We start from the raw sequence: 18,573 nt of genomic DNA, 5'->3' as shown, positions 1-18,573 counted from the left end.
GCTTTGCCTACTGTACCACAGCTTTCTGTAGTCATGAAGAGATGTTACCAGCTTTGATCAGGTTTGACCATCCTTCTTTGATGAAGGCTGTGCATCAGCCATCGCTGCAAACAAGCCATGGTTCTTCTCACATCAAAGGGGCTGGGAAGCTTACTGTTTTCTATCATGAGACCATCTCGGACCATAACTTTTCCTTACCGAATTTTAGTACTTTGATATTTTGACACCCTGAAAGAGAAATGTGTATGCCAACGTGCTCCTGATATCTTCTTATCAGCCTAGCCTTAGATCCCGTCACTCAAGCGAGACACAACAGAGTACATTAAAGTGGGAGTACAAGACCTTCAACACCAAAAACTGAACTCCTCATCACGGATGCTATGATCCTCAAGGCGCACACACGAGAATCAAAACAATCAAGTCTTTTCTTGAGGTGTTATGCCAAATGAGTGGGCTTAGCATTTCATAGGTCAAAACTTGATTTACTAAGCAACACAACCTATGCTATGCTTCAATGGGAAGCAATCAAAAGCAGTCTGAAACTTCAGACACTTTTTGAGACTTCTATTTAGTAAAATGTAGATCTTCGTTGGTTAGCAAAAGTCTGGGCTCTTCCTTGAGTCATCCTTACGCTCTCCTTAGCTAACTTGAGCATTTCCTGCATATCTTGCATGAAATCACAAGCTTGCCGGTTTTGGATTTTACTTTATCCGATAGCAATTGAGGAATGGGGTTGAAAATTGTACATAAGCATAAAAGGGCTATATCCCATAGCTGAATGCTTATCGCTATTGTACCCAAATTCTAGCTATGGAAGATACCTTTCCCACTCCGATTGCCTCTTAGAAACATAAGCCTGTAGCATATCTTCCAATGTTTGATTCGTCCACTCAGTCTGACCATCACTCTCTGGATGATCAGAAGAAGACATACTTAGCTGTGTTTCCAACTTGCAAATATAGCTCGCCAAAACCCTGCAGTGAACTTTGCGCATCAATCACTGACTATTTCTTTAGGTAATCCATAAGGCCTAAACAACGGGTCTACAAATAAAGCAACCAACTTATGACTCTAAATCTTAGATTGTGTTGGGAGAAAGCTAGCCATCTTGGTTTATCTATCCACTACCACCTAGATAGCATCATGCCCACCATTCGTGTGAGGCAACCCAACAATAAAATCCATCAAGATACTCAACCGCTTCATCTCTAGTATCTCTAGTGGATGAAGTGAACCATCCTGCCTAAGGCATTCTACCTTATTCACTTGGCATTGGCTACACTTCTTCATATAGTCCTCCACATAGGACCGCATTTGTGGCCAATAAAAGTATCTCATGACTAACACAAAAGTTCTTTGAATGCCTGGGTGCCCAACACTGGGAACATAATGACACTCGAAAAGTATCCTCTTTCGCAGTTCATCAATGTTTGGCACACAAACCTTTTCATTTTTAACCAACAGTCCATTAAAAATGGAGTACTGTTGGGCTATCTTCTCTTCGGCACGACTCATTTGTGGGATTCTGGACTCCCCAAATCTCATGAGCTGCCACTATTCTGAACTAGCTGCCATCCCTCCAAAGAAGTGATCATCCTCATAAAGCCCCTGAAGAAAAAGATAGAGATCAGCCAAAATCTCAGCTATCAATGGTCAATTGATGCTGGGCCATTACTGCATCACACAACTACACGTTTAATATTCTAAATTTAAAGACAACAAAAGAAAAGGCTTTATTTATATATCAATCTTATCTATGTACAACACTGTCTTTTGCTTCCTCGAATATATCTTGGCTATAGTACTCCATTTCCCGCAAGACAGGTCCTATGATGCCATCTGCGCCGGTTAGTAAGATTAGGAGAAGTAAGGATCTGGATTCTGGGATAAAGAAGCTATTTAGACACAGAGGCATATAATTGAAGCCTATTTATTATTCCAAATCTGTAGCAAATCATTGCTGCACAGATATTCTCTTTGAACATTCCCGCCTGATGGCAACAAGCATAAATGGTGCTAAAGCAAGAGTCATTGACAATGCACCATTGTTGCCTATGTTCATGCTATGTTGCGAAGAAGAGCTCTTCAAAATGATGCATCAAAATGATCCTTCTGCGTCGATTACGTAAAGATAAAAGATGTTCAAACATAAATGCTATCATATCATCTTCTTGGAACAACCGCGGTATATCAGACAGGTATGGTCGGGTCAACATTGCGCCATTCTGTAATATTCTACAATTATCGTTTACTTAATTTAACTTGACAAGACAATTTTAAAACAAGATAGAAGACCAAAAGAAACACAATTTTACAATCAGAAAAACAGTGTGTGTGTGTGTGTGTGTGTGTGTGTGTGTGAAGATTATTTATGTACAATGTGTAGAGTCGACTATAGACCACACAAAGTCTGCATCCTCCCCAAGAATAACTATCCTATCTAGGGATATATAATCCCTAAGCAGTCTATACAATCTGTACTGAAGTATGCGATCTAGAGTAAGGGCAGAGCATAAGACTAACTCACGTATAACTCCAAGTCGCATGAGTTATCATCTCGTCAATGTAAAATTCTCCCAGAATCTGGAAGTCAGGGTGCAACAAGCGTGGACTTGCCATAGTACCATAAATAGTATCAGTCCTCTTAAATCGGGAGGAACTGGTCACTGCAATGGCGGATCAAAGTAGGTCGCAACTCTAGAGCTCAACCCGTCTAGCTTTGCGACCGCAAAGATCACCTTGATCACAAATATACCTTAAAGAATGATGATCAATCCATGCAACAAACTTAGAGCCATAGAGATAACGTCTCCACTTTTTCAGGGCACGTATAACTGCAAGCAACTCCTTTTCCTACGTCAGATAGCGCATCTGCGCTTCTATGAGGTTCTTGCTCTCAAAAGCGACCGGCCAACCATCTTGGAAAAGAGCTACCCCAATGACAAAATCACCAGCATCAGTCTCAACCACGAATGGTTTGCTAGGATCTATTAAATCCAGCATTGGTACTGTCATCACCAACTCTTTTAGCGCCTTGAAGCTCCTGTTAAAGACTTCACTCCACCACCTAAGGACTATTCTTGACCTTTTTCTTCATCACTCCCTTTTGGAGTTGAGCCAATGGTGCAACCACCTTCGTATCAGTGCAATGGCGGATCAAAGAAGGTCGCGACTCTCGAGCTCAACCCATCTAGCTTTGCGACCGCAAAGATCACCTTGATCACAAATATACCTTAAAGAATGATGATCAATCCATGCAACAAACTTAGAGCCATAAAGATAATGTCTCCATTTTTTCAGGGCACATATAACTGCAAGCAACTCCTTTTCCTACGTCAGATAGCGCATCTACGCTTCTATGAGCTTCTTGCTCTCATAAGCGACCGGCCAACCATCTTGGAAAAGAGCTACCCCAATGGCAAAATCACCAACATTAGGACTTCACTCCACCTAAGGACTATTCTTGACCTTTTTCTTCATCACTCCCTTTTGGAGTTGAGCCACTGGTGCAACCACCTTCGTATGATTCCAGATAAACTTTTGAAAAAAGCCCATAAAAGCCAAGGAAGACTTTACTTGCCGTATTGTCTTTGAACAAGCCACTCATGGACTTGCTTCACCTTATCTTGGTCTTCCCGATTACCATATTGAATGATGATATAATCCAAATATAGAAGCTGTAATTCAAAAATGTCACATTTAGACTCTTTCGCATGCACCTTCTCCTGTCTCAATATCTGTAAGACAGTCCTGAGATGTTGTACGTGCTCATGCAATGGCTTACAATAAATAAGTATGTCATCCAAAAAGACCATGTCAAACTTTACCAGATATAGCCAAAGCACATCGTTCATCATCTCTTGGAAAGTTGTTAGAGCATTGGTTAACTCAAACAGTAAAACCAAAAACTCATAATGCTCATACCTTGTCTGAAAGCCAATTTTCAGCACATCCTCAGATCTACTAATGACCCAACCTTAAATCGATCTTTGTGAAGTTTTTAGCTCCCCCAAGACGATCGATAAGGTCATCCATCCAAGTCAATGAATACCCATTCCTAATTGTGAGCTTGATTAACCCCTTGTAATCCACACAGAAGCACATTGTGTTGTCCTTCATGGACTTTCCGATGTTCCCCATGGAGACTTACTAGGTCATACAAACTCTCGTTCGAAGTTGTCCTATAGCTGCCTTTGAATCTCATCCTCTTCGGTTTGTCTAAACCGATAAGGCTGCTTTAAGTAAGACTTGCTACCACGCAAAAGCTCGATAGCGTGATCTACCCCTCTGGAGATGATTAATCCCTCTTGTAAATAGATTGCGGAAACACATCTGCATTCTCATTTAATATGTCTTACCACACATGCCTCGTCAGATTCAGTAGAAATGTCATTTTCATAACAATACACATCATGCTCAAGTTTGAAATAAGTGATGCTAGAGTGTCAAGTCACCTAGCCAAAGAAATCCCATAAGCTCAAAGCAAAAGGGACCACTTTCAAGCAATCATATGAAGCAAGCTCTCAAGCCTCTTTATGAGTACAAGTCTCAAACTTGTAACCTAATTGTGATTGAGTCTAAAGCTTAATTAGTTTAGTTTATTCATCATCCACCTTACTTAGCTTAGCACTAATCACATTGTAACTAGTGTAGGATTAATTTTCCCTCACAATCACCATGGAAGCTTGGATTCTCAAGTTTTAACATGGTATCAAAGCTTGTCTTTTGCTCCCTATAGCTTAGCATTCATCTCCTTCATCTCCAACTACACTAATCTCAGCTCATTAACACTAATAGAGCTCATTAATCACTCTTATCACAAGCCTTACCTACACTCCACCTTGTGGCTGAAATTTGCATGAGCTTGTTCTCCTTACACAATTCACCATTAAGAAAATTCTTTTCGGAGAAGACTTCTTAGCTGTTGGGGCAAATTATCACCATACGGTTTCACTCAATTCGTTGTTTACAAGCCGAATTTGCGCTAATCTCAGTAGTAGCTGCTGCAAAGCATGGCATTCTCGACACACTACACATTGAGTCAGTTCCCAGTACACTACACATTGGGTCAATTCCTCTTGGCCAAAGCTAGTATATATCCTAAGCAACACTCGCAAAAGGGTGTGAGCTCTGGAGCAACAGACACAGAGAACCAAGCGCATCAACAGTCGCCATATTTTGCCCTAATCGCACCCTTCTGGAGGTTCTGGCTAGGGATTTTCTTCTTGAGGCATTGCTATCAATCTAGGGCAACACCCTCAAGGTAAAAGCCCCATCAAATTTGTCTTTCATTTGGCCAATTGAAGCCTCCAAATTTACAGCTTGCTAATCACTGTCATTAAGGCTTAATTAGTAAAAATTGAAGTGAACGAGCTTCAAAATCGGAATCTTTGGATAGGTATTTGCCTTGGAACATCCTCATTTGCATTGCCTATCTAGTCCTCTCTTGCTTTAGACATAATCTGAATAAATTGCAAGAAAAATATAAAAGGGGTAGACACTACCCAAGCACTAAAATCAAGGCTCAAGCATGTAGAATACCTCAAGGATCAATGGTAATGGTTTTTTTACATGGCAAAGTAAGACCATGTACTTTCTTATACATAAGGAGTTTGGCACCTAATTGACCGTAAGATCGATGCAATGCACGCTAGGCGCAAGTACAAAAAAGTGAGTATAAAAAAATGGATAAGAGGATGTCACATGCACTCTACACTCAGTGCATGGTGACAAGATGGCTCATCATCAGAAGTGCAACAGTTGTACAGTTTTAGAACCCAATAGGATGATATTTGTCGTACGCCGTGACCCCATTGTACATCCTCAGTCCAGGATAAGTCAGGCACGAGCTACGTAGGTCATTCCTTAGCCTTAGCGGGTCAGTCAGTCAGTCAAGTCCCTTAACCCACTTGGAGAGAATCATTCATGCATGTAGAGTCAGTAGAAGCCTTAGGGTTTGCATCAGAAAGCACTTTGCATCCTGCATAATATGCATTCATATGCTTGTGCATCATTTAGAACATCCCCGAAGTCTTAGGGAGTTTACTGGGATTTATCTGGTATTTTTCCCATATTTATTAGTATTTATTTAGCATTATTTGCATTATTGGGCATTTATAAATATAAAACTTTATTAAATGACCAACCTCCAGTTAGTATAAATAGGCTTGCATAGGGCTTGTTTTCTCATTCAGTCTTCATTGTGCTAAGAGCTCTCCTCACCCTTGCTTTCAGCCCAAGACTAATCCAACCCTAGAGCCCATAAGCTTTCTTCTCCAGCCCCTTGAGAACCATAGCTTCAGTCAGCCTAGGCGCCTGCATTCAGCCCTGATTCAGCCTCAGTTCAGGCCCAGATTCAGCATACCATTCAGCCCAATTTCAACGCCAGATTCAGCAGTTTGCAGCCCTGCGTTTTTGCACAGCCGTACAGCAGTTCTCTGCGTTTCTGTTCCAGCCGTACAGCAGCAGCCCTGCAGCCCCTGTTTCTCATGCGTTTCAGTCCACAGCATCCTCTACACTTCAGCGTTTCTGTCCACAGCAGTTTCCAGCCCTGAAGGTTCAGTCTACAGCAGTTTCCAGCCCTGAATCTGTTGTTTGCATCAGTGTCCAGCCTTCTATGCATCATCCACACATGCAGCAGTCATCTGGTGAAGGTAACACAACATTCATAAGTGTTTTCAGCATTCTAACATAGTGTAGAACAGTCCACCTTCTTCTTCTCTCAGCCTCAGGTGTGCAGCCCTTCCTCATGCCCTTGGGAAGAGTGCATAGGCTCGAGATCAGGTCATCCAGGTGTTTCAACTTTCTACAGCAGTGTACAGATCAGCCACTCTCCGATCCTCCGAGATCTTGCGTTTGGCTTATCTACAGTCCAAAGTCATTCTCTCTAAAGAAATAAAGCAAATACTATCTCGTTATCGGGATAGGGGGCCCTTCACTGGGTAATTCGGGACCCGATCTGGTGTACAGTTCTCATATCTCTCTCTCTCATCTCCTTAAAGTTTGAAGTAATGAAATGGATTGCTAAACTCACGAAACTCAGGATACAGAAGACGGTGTGAGCATATTGTGTGACAGGATCTTCCAATACAAAGACTTTCGCTGCATATCACATTGGTATCAGATTCAGATTGTCCACACACACCGTATCCTAGCGTGGGGGCATCCTTGGATGGTTAGATTGCGTTCCGGCACAACCACCGACTTTAGCATCATGTCTACAAGAGAGAGTACTCATCAGCCGGAAGACGTCTCCCTCGAAGGAGACCTTGTTCTTCCGCCTACAACAGACACCATAGCTCTTCTTAGAGCTCAGAACCAGCTACTCATGGAGCGTCTCCAACTCTTGGAGGCAGCAGAGCAGCACGTCCTTCTACACCTCCAGCAGCACCCGACTACATCTCCCTCTTCTTTCAGATGGAACAACAAAGGAGAGAGGACGAGGCCCGAAGGAGAAGGGAAAAAGAAGAAAGACGGGACTATGAGGAAGCCCAACGCAGGATCGACGAAGACCGGCGTCAGGCTGACCTCGCCGCTCGGGAACACCAACGTGAGCTTGATCGAGAACGTATGTTACTCGAACACCAACGGGAAAAGGAGGCCATACACTTGAGGTATCAGCAGCTCTCCTCAGTCTCCCCAGTCATAGGTGTCACCACCCAGCAGCCCGCAGCAGCATCAACCACCATCATTCGCAGTCAACCAAACTTCAGTAAGTATGATGGTAAGTGTGATCATTCATCTGTTAATCAATTTATTCATCAGTTTAATGCTCATTTTCCTTTAGCTAAGATCACAGACCCACAAGACAAAGTCCACTTAGCGGCTCCCCATCTCACTGGTGAGGCAGTCACTTGGTGGCAGCATTGGTCTAGTATTCATACTGACCAGGCCACAGGTGTCACAGCCTTTGACTGGGACATCTTTGTCCATGACCTGAAGACCAGATTTCTCCCGCCCCAGTACATGACCGGTCTGAAAGATGAGTTCTATGGACTCAGATAGAACGGATCCCCAGTGCTTCAGTTTTCCGGTAAGGTTATTACTTTAGCACAGAAGTTAGGGTTATCTGAGCAGGCCAAGATGGAGCAATTCATTCGTGGATTGGACTCGGACCAAAGTAGCCTAACACAAGAGGAGAGAGAGGAAGAGTGAAAGCTTGCATCAAGGGAGGTGAAACTCGCGGCGGGTGCCCGGGGGACTAGGGCCTTTGACACACTTGTTGATACCATCAATGCATATTAAAACATTTAAACATGGCCACAGCCTTAACACATATCCATCATCACTTTGCATAAAACATAAAGCTGGACAAAACATCCACAAATGTTGAAAATGGAGCTTGCATACGTGACACCACATAGAGGCCGGAATGGGCCGACCCCCCCCCCCCCCCCCCCCCCCCCTTGGAGTATTTTATTACCCAAGGAGAATAATATCATGTACAAGCTTTGAGGGCCTTACTCTCCCCACGGGAGATGCCGGATTATCCATATACAAATGTCATAACACAGCCCAACACGAGGCTACCAAGATGGAACACAGGCTGTAGAAATGCCGAGCCAACAATATAATCCATATACCTCTGTGTGGGTACTGATTCTTCCCCAAAAACCACGGGTCTTCATGCAATAGAGCTGGTACAACAAGTTCAGCTCTCCATTGGGCCGGTACAATAGATACAGTGGCTGGTACAGTAGGTACAGTGGTTGGTACAGCCGGTACAAGGGCTGGTACAACAGGTACATTGGTTGGTACAACCGATACGGTGGCTGGTACAAGTACAAGTGCTGGTACAATAGGTACAAGGGCTGGTACAACAAGTACAATGGCTAGAAATCATAATAAATGATTAAATACCCTTGCCGTCAGTATTTCTTCGCAATGGAAGCCTCCAAAACAGTCCCCAATAGCCGGTATTCTTCATGGGCAGTCTTCAAGAGAGAGAGAAAGAGAGTAGCCATCATTAGGGAAGCCTTCAACGGTGGTAGAGGCTAGTGTGCAGCAAGAGAGCCTCTATTAATGAAGAGAGAGGGCTCCAATTTATAGATTTGGGCCTCCCATGAGCTAAAATGGCAAGAGAAGGCTACAGTGACACGTGGAGAGCCACACAATAGCTGAAGTGGCAAGTGGTGTGAGGCCACTTGTCTCACTTTGATCCATTTTCTAACACGTGTCAGGCCACTTGTCTCGCTTTGGTCCACTTTCTTGCCACATGTCCCAATCTAAGAGATGGGTCCTTCCATAAACTTTATCTCTAAAAATATCCAACTCGTAGACATTTTGTCAAAGGCACTTTGCCAACTCTTGGTATCTGCTCAATTCTAGATGTAATGACGCGAACAGAATTTCCATCGGAGTCGGGCCAAAAATAGCAACTCTCCTAAATTTTAGGAGTGTGGTCCTTTGTATTCTAGGATAATCCCCCATTCCCAAAGCTTGTACTTTCCAAATATTTAGACATCCTGGAGTCCACCAGAGCCCTTTCATACTGGGAAATGTCCAGGCTAGTGACAGGGGGTGTTAGCAATCATCTCCTATCTGTACCATATTACTCAGTGAGGGCCTTTGTTGTGCGTGTGCCTGCCTAGGAGTTCTCTCCATTTTTTCCCATTTTTCCATGTTTTTTTTCCTGTTTTTGGTCATGGGGGCCCTCTGTTGCTGGCCGACTCCTTCTATCCTGGTCGACTTGGTTTTTTGTCCTGGCCGACAGCCAATCGTGGACATGATGTGATGCTGTCGGCTATTTTTGGACTGACCGACCAGCACCATAGGGTGGTATAAATACCACCCTTGCCCCCAGACTCCTTTTTGTACCGGATCTTTGTGTACATAGCAGAGTTTATACAGCTTCTCTCTCTCTACACTTCTGCATTTTGTTTCTCACGGTTCTCATTTCAAATGTGCATTCCGACATGGTAGCAGAGCCCCAGGTGGCTTGAAGTTTGGAGACAGTGGAAGCTTGAGGGTTTGCTGTTTTTTGGTGCTGATTGGAGATTTCTTGTCATGTGCAAAGGTTTTGCCCATGGACATGTCCTGAAGCTAGTCCTGAAGGGGCAGCCAGAAAAGGAGATTAGAACCAAGGATTTTGGAGCAGGAAATGCTAATTTGGCAAGTGTTGGACTAGGAGAAGGACAAGGATAACCTGTCAGCTGCAAGGTGTGCTCTCGGCTGCAAGAAGGGCAGGTCGTGAAGAGTATTTTGCAATATATGTCCAGTCGGCTGGCCGACCAACAGTCAACCAGCTCTCTAGTCACTTCAAGGGCCTATATAAAGGCACTAATGCTCATAGTTAGATTCATTCACTCCCACTTTGGGTGTGGGTCTATACATAGACTAGGATTAGGGTTTGTTAACCTTTTCCAGAAGGTAGCCATGGCTGCAAGGATTTATGTACCTTTTTGTACCATATGAAATACTGAATTTCCAGCTCTCTCTCTCTCTCTCTCTCTCTCTCCTCTCTCTTCTGCCTGCGTTTTTGCATCAGCATGTTCTAAGTGGTGTGTAGGGCTGAAAGAAGACTCTCAGAGCTTCCGCATGTAACATTGGTATTAGAGCATCAGGTCAGCAAGGCTAAACTCTAATTCAGTCCCATATGAAGGTGTACAAGTCCAAGGTATAGGAAAGTGCACAGGTACGGAGCCCAAGGCAAGGAACACAAGACCGAGGAGCTCTCCCTGGAGGTTGGTTGGTGGTGTTCCACAAAGCCCAAAGGGGATGGCAGTCCTGTGAGCCAGGAAAGGCTTTCGGGCAACGGTTCCAAGGGAGGATGATCCTCCAAGGGGTAGAGTGGGAGTGCCAGACTCATTTCTCAGGAATGAAGACCAAGATGGTGTTCAGACAGGGCAGGAACGGATTGGGGACTCGATGGAACAGATGCATAGATCTTATTCAGAGTCAAAGTGGATTTGGAGACCGGGCCGGGTTTTCAGTGAAAAGGGTTGCCAGAGATGGATGGGATGACAGAGGGACTCCAAGAGCAAAATGGGATGATGACAGTCATCCAAGAACAGGTTGGAATCCCGTCATCAAGTTTAGCAGAGGGGGATGTCATGTGCAAAGGTTTTGCCCATGGACATGTCCTAAAGCTAGTCCTGAAGGGGCAGCCAGAAAAGGAGATTAGAACCACGGATTTTGGAGCAGGAAGTGCAGATTTGGCAAGTGTTGGACTAGGAGGAGGACAAGGATGACCTGTCGGCTGCAAGGTGTGCTGTCGGCTGCAAGAAGGGCAAGTCATGAAGAGTATTTTGCAATATATGTCCAGTCGGCTGGCCGACCAGCAGTCGACCAGCTCTCTAGTTACTTCAAGGGCCTATATAAAGGCACTAATGCTCATAGTTAGATTCGTTCACTCCTACTTTGGGTGTGGGTCTAGACATAGACTAGGATTAGGGTTTGTTAACCTTTTCCAGAAGGCAGCCCATGGCTGCAAGGATTTATGTACCTTTTTGTACCATATGAAATACTGAATTTCCAGCTCTCTCTCTCTCTACTCTCTCTTCTGTCTGTGTTTTTGCATCAGCATGTTCTAAGTGGTGTTTAGGGCTGAAAGAAGACTCTCATAGCTTCTGCATGTAACATTTCTTGGGCTGTTCGGGACTTGGAGAACGGGTAGAAGGCGGCCATCCCTGTTGGACAGCCACCTTGCATAGTGTTTGCAGCCTCTTCTTCATTTTTTTTCCCACCCAACCTCCCTTCACAAGACCTTGTAAACCCTTGCGATGGCAGATTTGCTTGAGATGGCTGACAAGCACGTGAAGATCCCCACTCTCCCCACAATCCCGATAGATTGACTGTTGGACGGGACCGACTATGGCATCTGGAAGGTAATGATGGAATCTGTCTTGGAGTCCTATGACTTGGCTGATTTCATTGTGGCTGGTGTTCCACGGCCAGAGTTGGAGGATGGGGAGCTTTTACCCTCTACTAGGAAAGAACGGGAGGCTCACGCACAATTATGGGATTGTGTCAATGCCCATGTGCGTTCTTTCATCTTCCTTAATTGCACACCCCAGGTGATTAATCATATCAAACACATGACGCTCGCCAGAGGGATTTGGCAGCACTTGGCTTCTCTGTATAACAAGGTATCACCCATGAAGCTGATTTCCTATGTCACCATAATGTCTATGACAGCAAACTGCTTACGAAACGCATCCACAAACTCTTGCCAAGTCACCAGCTTCAGTTCTAAGTCCCGCCACCAACATAAGCCTTGTTCTTTAAGAACATCTGGACTTGGGGGATTCTGCGATATCTTCAGGTGCACCGATCAACTCAAAATAAGTAGTCCAATGGTCCAAATAGTTTCCACCCCTTGTCTCATCACACTCCCTTTTCCCTGTGTGAGTGTCCTCAGGCGCACCTACACGCACATCTCTTGCACATTACCCTCTATCCTGTGCAAACTGAACCACAACTGCTAGCATGCGCCCGTGGTTGCTTCTACACAAGCTTGGCCATGCTTGCTACTTATGCAACTATTGGTTGTGGCTGCCGGCCTGTGCGCCTGGCACTAGCTGGCCAAGCCTGCCATCATGGTCACCTATATGGCCGAACCATAATGGTTTCTCATGCTGTGCAGCCCTGCGGGCTTGGCTAGGGTGGGCCTAGCAGCCTTGGTTGACGACCCCTAAAAGCCCTCTTACCTAGAGTGTAAGGCATTGCCGCCTCCTCGCGCATCTCGGCCTGCTGCTTCCGAGAAAAGTCAGAAACTAGAGATTTCATGGTGGCGGTGCTTTTCTTCTTCTTCTTCTTCTTGCCATGACAAGTCACAAAATACCTACAACCTCCCATACCCGAGTTCCAGACCAAGCTCTGACACTAGTGTAAGGCCTCACAAGACCTTGCCCACGAAATCATATGACATGAAACTACAGAAGTGAGGCCTAAGGGCCACCTCCCAGCCATAGAGTCACTCCGAACCCACCCCCGAGCTGGAGGCCATAGCTACATCCTTGATAGAGCTCCCCCACAAAAAGACTTTGCATCCCATACCACCAAGCCACACCCTACAAGTGTTGTCACAGTGAGCACCCCCAATGGGCCATAAGCTACGCGTCAGACTCAATGATCATAATGACTACTGAGCCTGGTTATGCTTATATAGGCCACTGGGCTCTATAACTCGCCCCATTGCTATAATTAGCTAATAACCCTATAATCTATAATAAATATGCCTCCACCTATAAGCCTCCTCCTGCATGGGTTGGATTATCTCCTACTAGGCGTCTACTACGCTTGGCCTCTCATCCAGGCGCCTAGAATGAACCTGTCCTGGACGTACCAGTGTCAATACTCAGCAAAGGTGGTGTGTATCGTAACTGGAGGATATCCTGAAAGCAGACATCTTTGAACTATGCCCCACGAACAAGTATAACAAGATTTGCTCCCCTGCCCTCAAAAAGAAGCTGTGGGGCAAACTAAGTCAACCATTCAATAGCACCCCAAGTAATCCTCAATCTACCCAAGAGTGGGGGTATAGATACACAGATCCTCTGTGCGCTCCTCTGCACTCCCATAAGCAATGATACATTGTCTCGGATGGAGCTGGGCATCTAGGACAAGAGGGGTCCACACCAAAAATAAACCTCCACTGGTTGGTGGGCAACCCACCGTGTAGAAACAGCCAGAAGAAGTAAAATACCTGGCTCCTCCTGTACGAGTGCCAAAGTTTCTGCCAGAATCTCCTCTGAATGGGGGGTGTAATATCATATGCTGTCACGTGCACATGGACATGGTTTCTGCAGCAGCTGCCTAAAGGGCAGGATCAGAGGCCGCATATGGGCAGCCAGACAAAATGAGAACCACGTGTGGAGGGCGCCCAGGCCAGATGCATCAGTAACCCCAAAATAGGTCATGGACCATTTATGCTTGTTGTGGGTCCTCCAGAACACGCCGACACCCATATCATTAATCAAGTCTTGGATATCTACAAACCCCTCGTGTGTGCATAGTTCCAGCCTGGTATGGTGAGACAGGTGAAAGCCAATGTATAAAGCCCAGCCAAGAGTGTGCATGAGTTATGACTGCTCTTGACCGTATTTGAGCATTCTTGATTGTTTTTACCTATTTGAAGAAGTTTGACCCAGAGTTTACCAAAGTTGACAACTGTTACTAGCTTTAACCATTGTTTAACCATTGTTTGATTAGCCTTGACCAGCCTTTGCCTTGGTTAACTAGCCGTTGGAACGATGTTTATGCTAGTGTTTGACCAATATTTGAACAACATCAAGGACTCTATTTTGCCACCTATTTTCGGATGAAAATAACACAATAAGCCAGTGTCGTTATTAACATGGTACTTTGGGCTATTTCAGGAAGACCAGTGCATGACATGTCAGTATTATGGTGAGCTAAACCACTCACTCAAGAGCCCGCTGACAGAACATGTGCTTTCTCACAAGGAAACACAATATCCACTTCTGCAAGAACCAAGTACCTTAATTAATTAATCTGACTTATGATCTGTGTGACTTGGTATTTAGAAGTGCAGAGTGTCTGCCTACTATGGTTGATGCAGGCTGAACTACCCTAATGGTAGAACCAGCCCATGCTTCCAGTCCATCGTGTGCCACATCATTTGCACTGTATATGCTTTTCGATACTAAATATCCTACTGAATCTGAGTGATCGATTTTAGATCATATGAGGCACTGTTTTACAAGAAGTCAGTGCAAAAGCTTTCCTTCCAGCAAATTTTCTAAGAGCACCTGTCTTATAAATAGGATTATACCAGAGAAAAAAGAAGAATTCATTTTTTATTAATCTCCAACAGCACTCTTGGACAACAAATGCTTTTATGTGAGCTGAATTCCAATAACAGCATTACCCCACCATGATGGATAACAATTACCTAGGCATATGTGAAGGTGGGTGGGTCGGTGGGTATGTGCACGTGTGCCCCTGAACCCATGCAAGTGTGCATGTGTGTGTGTGCATCCAAGCATACATGCTTTTTTTTGTTGTGGGGGGAGGGGTGCACACACACACACAGGTTGACCATGCACAAAAAAATCCATTGGTAGGATGTCAAATCTAATCAAAATTACTAGTTAAAACATCAAGAATGCTCTATGTAGTGAGGAGAAGCACTGGGAGGGCACTCACCGAATAGTTGTCTTTGTACATGCCTGCCTCAAGATCCATGACTCCAAAATCTGTCAAAGAGTACTCAAGCTGCTTGTTTAAGAAAGCAGTTCAACTCACAAGAGAAGCGCTTAAACTAAGCCTTCAGCCAGCTTCAATGTCTTCCATTGATTCACTGCTGCAGCTTAGAATGAAAGAAGCTTGGAAGTAAAATCCTAGGCTGCCCACCAACCGTCTAGTTTTATCCTTATGTGAGGAGAGGGGTGGTCGTTTAGCACTGTAGGGATAGTGGGAAAGGTTTGCTTCAAGGGGTTATGCTGAAGTGGGAGCAATATTGTAAAACAAAGAAACAGAGAGAGAGAGATGCAATAATGATAGAGGAAAGATGGCAAAGTGGGTACTGAAAGTTTTCAGAGTGTTCTAGAACATAAAGGCAATGGGGACAAGAAACATTGTGGTTGCCCAAATTAGACAAACAGAGATATTGAGGGGGAACCTAAAATGGTGATGATGATGATGGCAGTAGCAACCATCATGATAATTTGGGTGCCAAAATTGGGCAAACAGAGATGGATGGGAAACCAAAAATGGCCGATGATGATGACAACTGCCACAGTGATGAATGGGTGCTGGAATGAGGACACCAGAGACGCAGGGGGTACTCAAACTGTGGTCGATGGATGACGATGAGAACGAAGGCCGCGGGTGACAGCAGTAATGCTGATGATAGGGGTGCAAAGTCAAGCAGATAGAGATGCAGTAGGAACCCAAAAAGGTGACGACTGTGGCGATGATAATGATGAGGAGGAGGAGGAGGGTGCTGATAATGATGATGATAACATTAGTGGACACAAAATGATAAGGATCTGCCCAAGAGCTTCACAAGTATGAGTGAAGAAGGGAAACATTCCCTGGCTGACAGAAAAAAAAAAGCATTTCCTGCAACAACCCACATAGTTTAGATTTTTACCCAACCATGAGATTTTGGTGGGGTTTTGAAAAATCACAAAAATGTAGCCATGCGCGAGCTTCAGATTTTTCAAATCATCAAGAAAGCATGCACCCACCAACCCAAAAAAGGGGGAAAAAAACTGCCCACCAAACCTACTCCGAGCTCTCTGCTTTTTGGTCCCATTTTTGCTTTCTAGGTGCTGGGAGGCTAAAACTTCACAATAAATCTGACAAACTCAGAAGAACTGCTCGGGATAATCCCTCCCGAACTGCCCCTGCGGTTATCTCTTGTTTAATGACACAATAAACCCCTAATCTCCTTTTTTAATCTGGAACGCAAGCCACTGCCCCTTTGATGTGATGATGAAATGATGCGAAATTAGCAGCAGCTGCCATAGCTTTCAATCTGAGCTAAGCAAGTAATGCAACTGGCCAGTGGCCACCTTTGGGGCGTGACTGATCACAAATTAAGCACTAAACAGTGTAATTATCACTCGGTAAACTAAACGACATTTGTACTTTTTTCTGATTTTTTTGCTTTTATGTTAAAAAAAAATCAACCGGCCTGTCCGAGCGACGAGATGGAGCTTAGCGTGTCTGCTGCTCTGACAGTTGTCCTGGTGACCGCCTTGCAAGGTTATCAGTGCGCCACTGCGGCAGTAGGTAACCTCCTTGTGGGCGCCACACATTCCCCTCTCTCTCTCTCTCTCTCTCTCTCTCTCCTCTTGTATCCGAATCCTCTTCGAAAATGGCCGCAAGGAAACCAAAATCTTTTTTGCTTTTTGCCTAGTTTGCTATCTCTCAGCATCAATTCCTTCCATGTGAGTCTCGAGGCAAACGTGCAAGCTTGTGGATATGCAAACCAATCCCCCCCCCCTCCCAATGCAACATAAGCTAGCTTAGCTTGTCTTCATCCTAATATATATATAGGTATCAAAACTTTTAGCTTGTAGAGACATCCATGATCAATCCATAGATGTTAATAATTAATGATTTTGAGAGGGTGTGTATCTAGTCTACACATATATATGGTATTTTAAGAAATCAAGGGGTGGAAGTGGGTATCTCATGTGTCTACTTGTGTGTCCACATGCGGGTATCTTGAGTCCACATGCCTGTACATATGGTGTGTGTATATATATAATATAAAAATTTATTGAATTCAAGGGGTGGTAGTGGGTATGTGTACACATGCGCGTACATAGTATATTATGTGTGTGTGTAGACACGTGTACAAACACACATGCATGCATTTATTACATATGTATATGTATGCTAAACTCTCAAAAAAGCTTTGCACACCTTCTAGCAAAAGCTTGCCTAGCATGTATCCCATTATGTCTAGAGAAATCCAAAGTATAGACTCACAAAAGTGATCCCGATGGCACCCCCTAGTGACCACCTTAGATTTTTGGCATGGTGGCCCTTCTTGTGTGTATAACAACATTGTCACCCAAAAGAGATGCTTAAGCCACCTTCTCCATTCTTCCCACATAACTCTCAATCGATATCAACCACTTTATGAGTTGCACACTCCTTTTAGACTTTGACACCTAGCCACTTCCAAATCTCAATAAACAACACCCTATTTCTAGCACACGGCCACACCCAAATTGTGTTCATCTACTTATGTAAACACTTCCATAACAAAAGGCTCCTTGTCACATATTGAAACCCACATCCTCAAGCCTGCCACTAAAAGCCTTCCTTTCACAAATTGAAACCTACAGTCTTCTTAACTTTTCTTGAGAAAAAAAACCTCTCTTTCATTCTAGAATCTAAGCTACCATATTCTGACGTTAGCCCCTACCAAAAATACCACCCTCTTTGTTCATTCACAACAATGACCTTCTAACTAACCATTATGTGTGTTTTCAACCCCTTCATTAACTAGTGGGCAACCCGTGCTTTGCACGTCTTTTGAGACCCAAATTTAAATTCTACCCAAACCTCCTCAAACCTCTTCCTCCCCTTCCCGAACCTCCAAATTCTTGCCACGTGGTAGCTTTGTGTGAAACTCTTCCTTAAGATAATATAGGGAAGAGACAAAACTACAATGGTTACCTTTAACGTCATATGTCTTAATAAATGGAATATGTACCTATAACAACCAACTATAAAATTCTAGACATTCATCAATTTTAAGGTACACTTTAAAAATTTGTAATGCTTTCACAAATAATGGTGGATGGTCTAATGAGATAAAGTGAATGGTGTTAAAATTTGTGGAGATCAATTCACAAATGACACTCATGCACGTTTCCCCTTTATTGATGTGAAAACTTTATGGAAACAAAGACTTAATTGATTAAAACACCTATTGATGCATACATTTACATTTTAACCATTGAGATTTTGGTGGGATATCAGTGTGTGTGTGTGTGTGTGTGTGTGTGTGAGAGAGAGAGAGAGAGAGAGAGAGAGAGAGAGAGAGTAGTGCGAGTGACTACAAGTTTATAAAGATATTTTTTTACAACTCTATATTAGCATTTGTGCACATGTACTGATGTGCTTTTTCCTCAAGGCCATGGGGTT

General features: G+C 44.0%; 1 protein-coding gene across 2 annotated transcripts in view; it reads right to left on the bottom strand.

The window, feature by feature from the left end:
• The window catches only part of LOC147627727 (potassium transporter 1-like), a 41,366-nt gene extending 24,437 nt beyond the window's left edge, over positions 1-16,929 (bottom strand). Inside the window, exon 1 of one of the 2 annotated variants that reach the window (XM_086814672.1) lies at positions 15,109-16,929. In XM_086814672.1, coding sequence (XP_086670798.1) covers positions 15,109-15,147 — 39 coding nt within the window. In that variant the 5' untranslated portion in view covers positions 15,148-16,929. The remainder of the gene's footprint in view (positions 1-15,108) is intronic. The other variant, XM_086814673.1, reaches the window with a different exon arrangement.
• Between the last annotated feature and the right edge of the window lie 1,644 nt (positions 16,930-18,573).

Source organism: Cibotium barometz, chromosome 20 (assembly GCF_041138505.1).
Source record: "Cibotium barometz isolate CiBa-2024 chromosome 20, ASM4113850v1, whole genome shotgun sequence".
NCBI classification, from domain to species: domain Eukaryota; kingdom Viridiplantae; phylum Streptophyta; class Polypodiopsida; order Cyatheales; family Cibotiaceae; genus Cibotium; species Cibotium barometz.
This window is presented reverse-complemented; position numbering and strand designations above follow the sequence as displayed.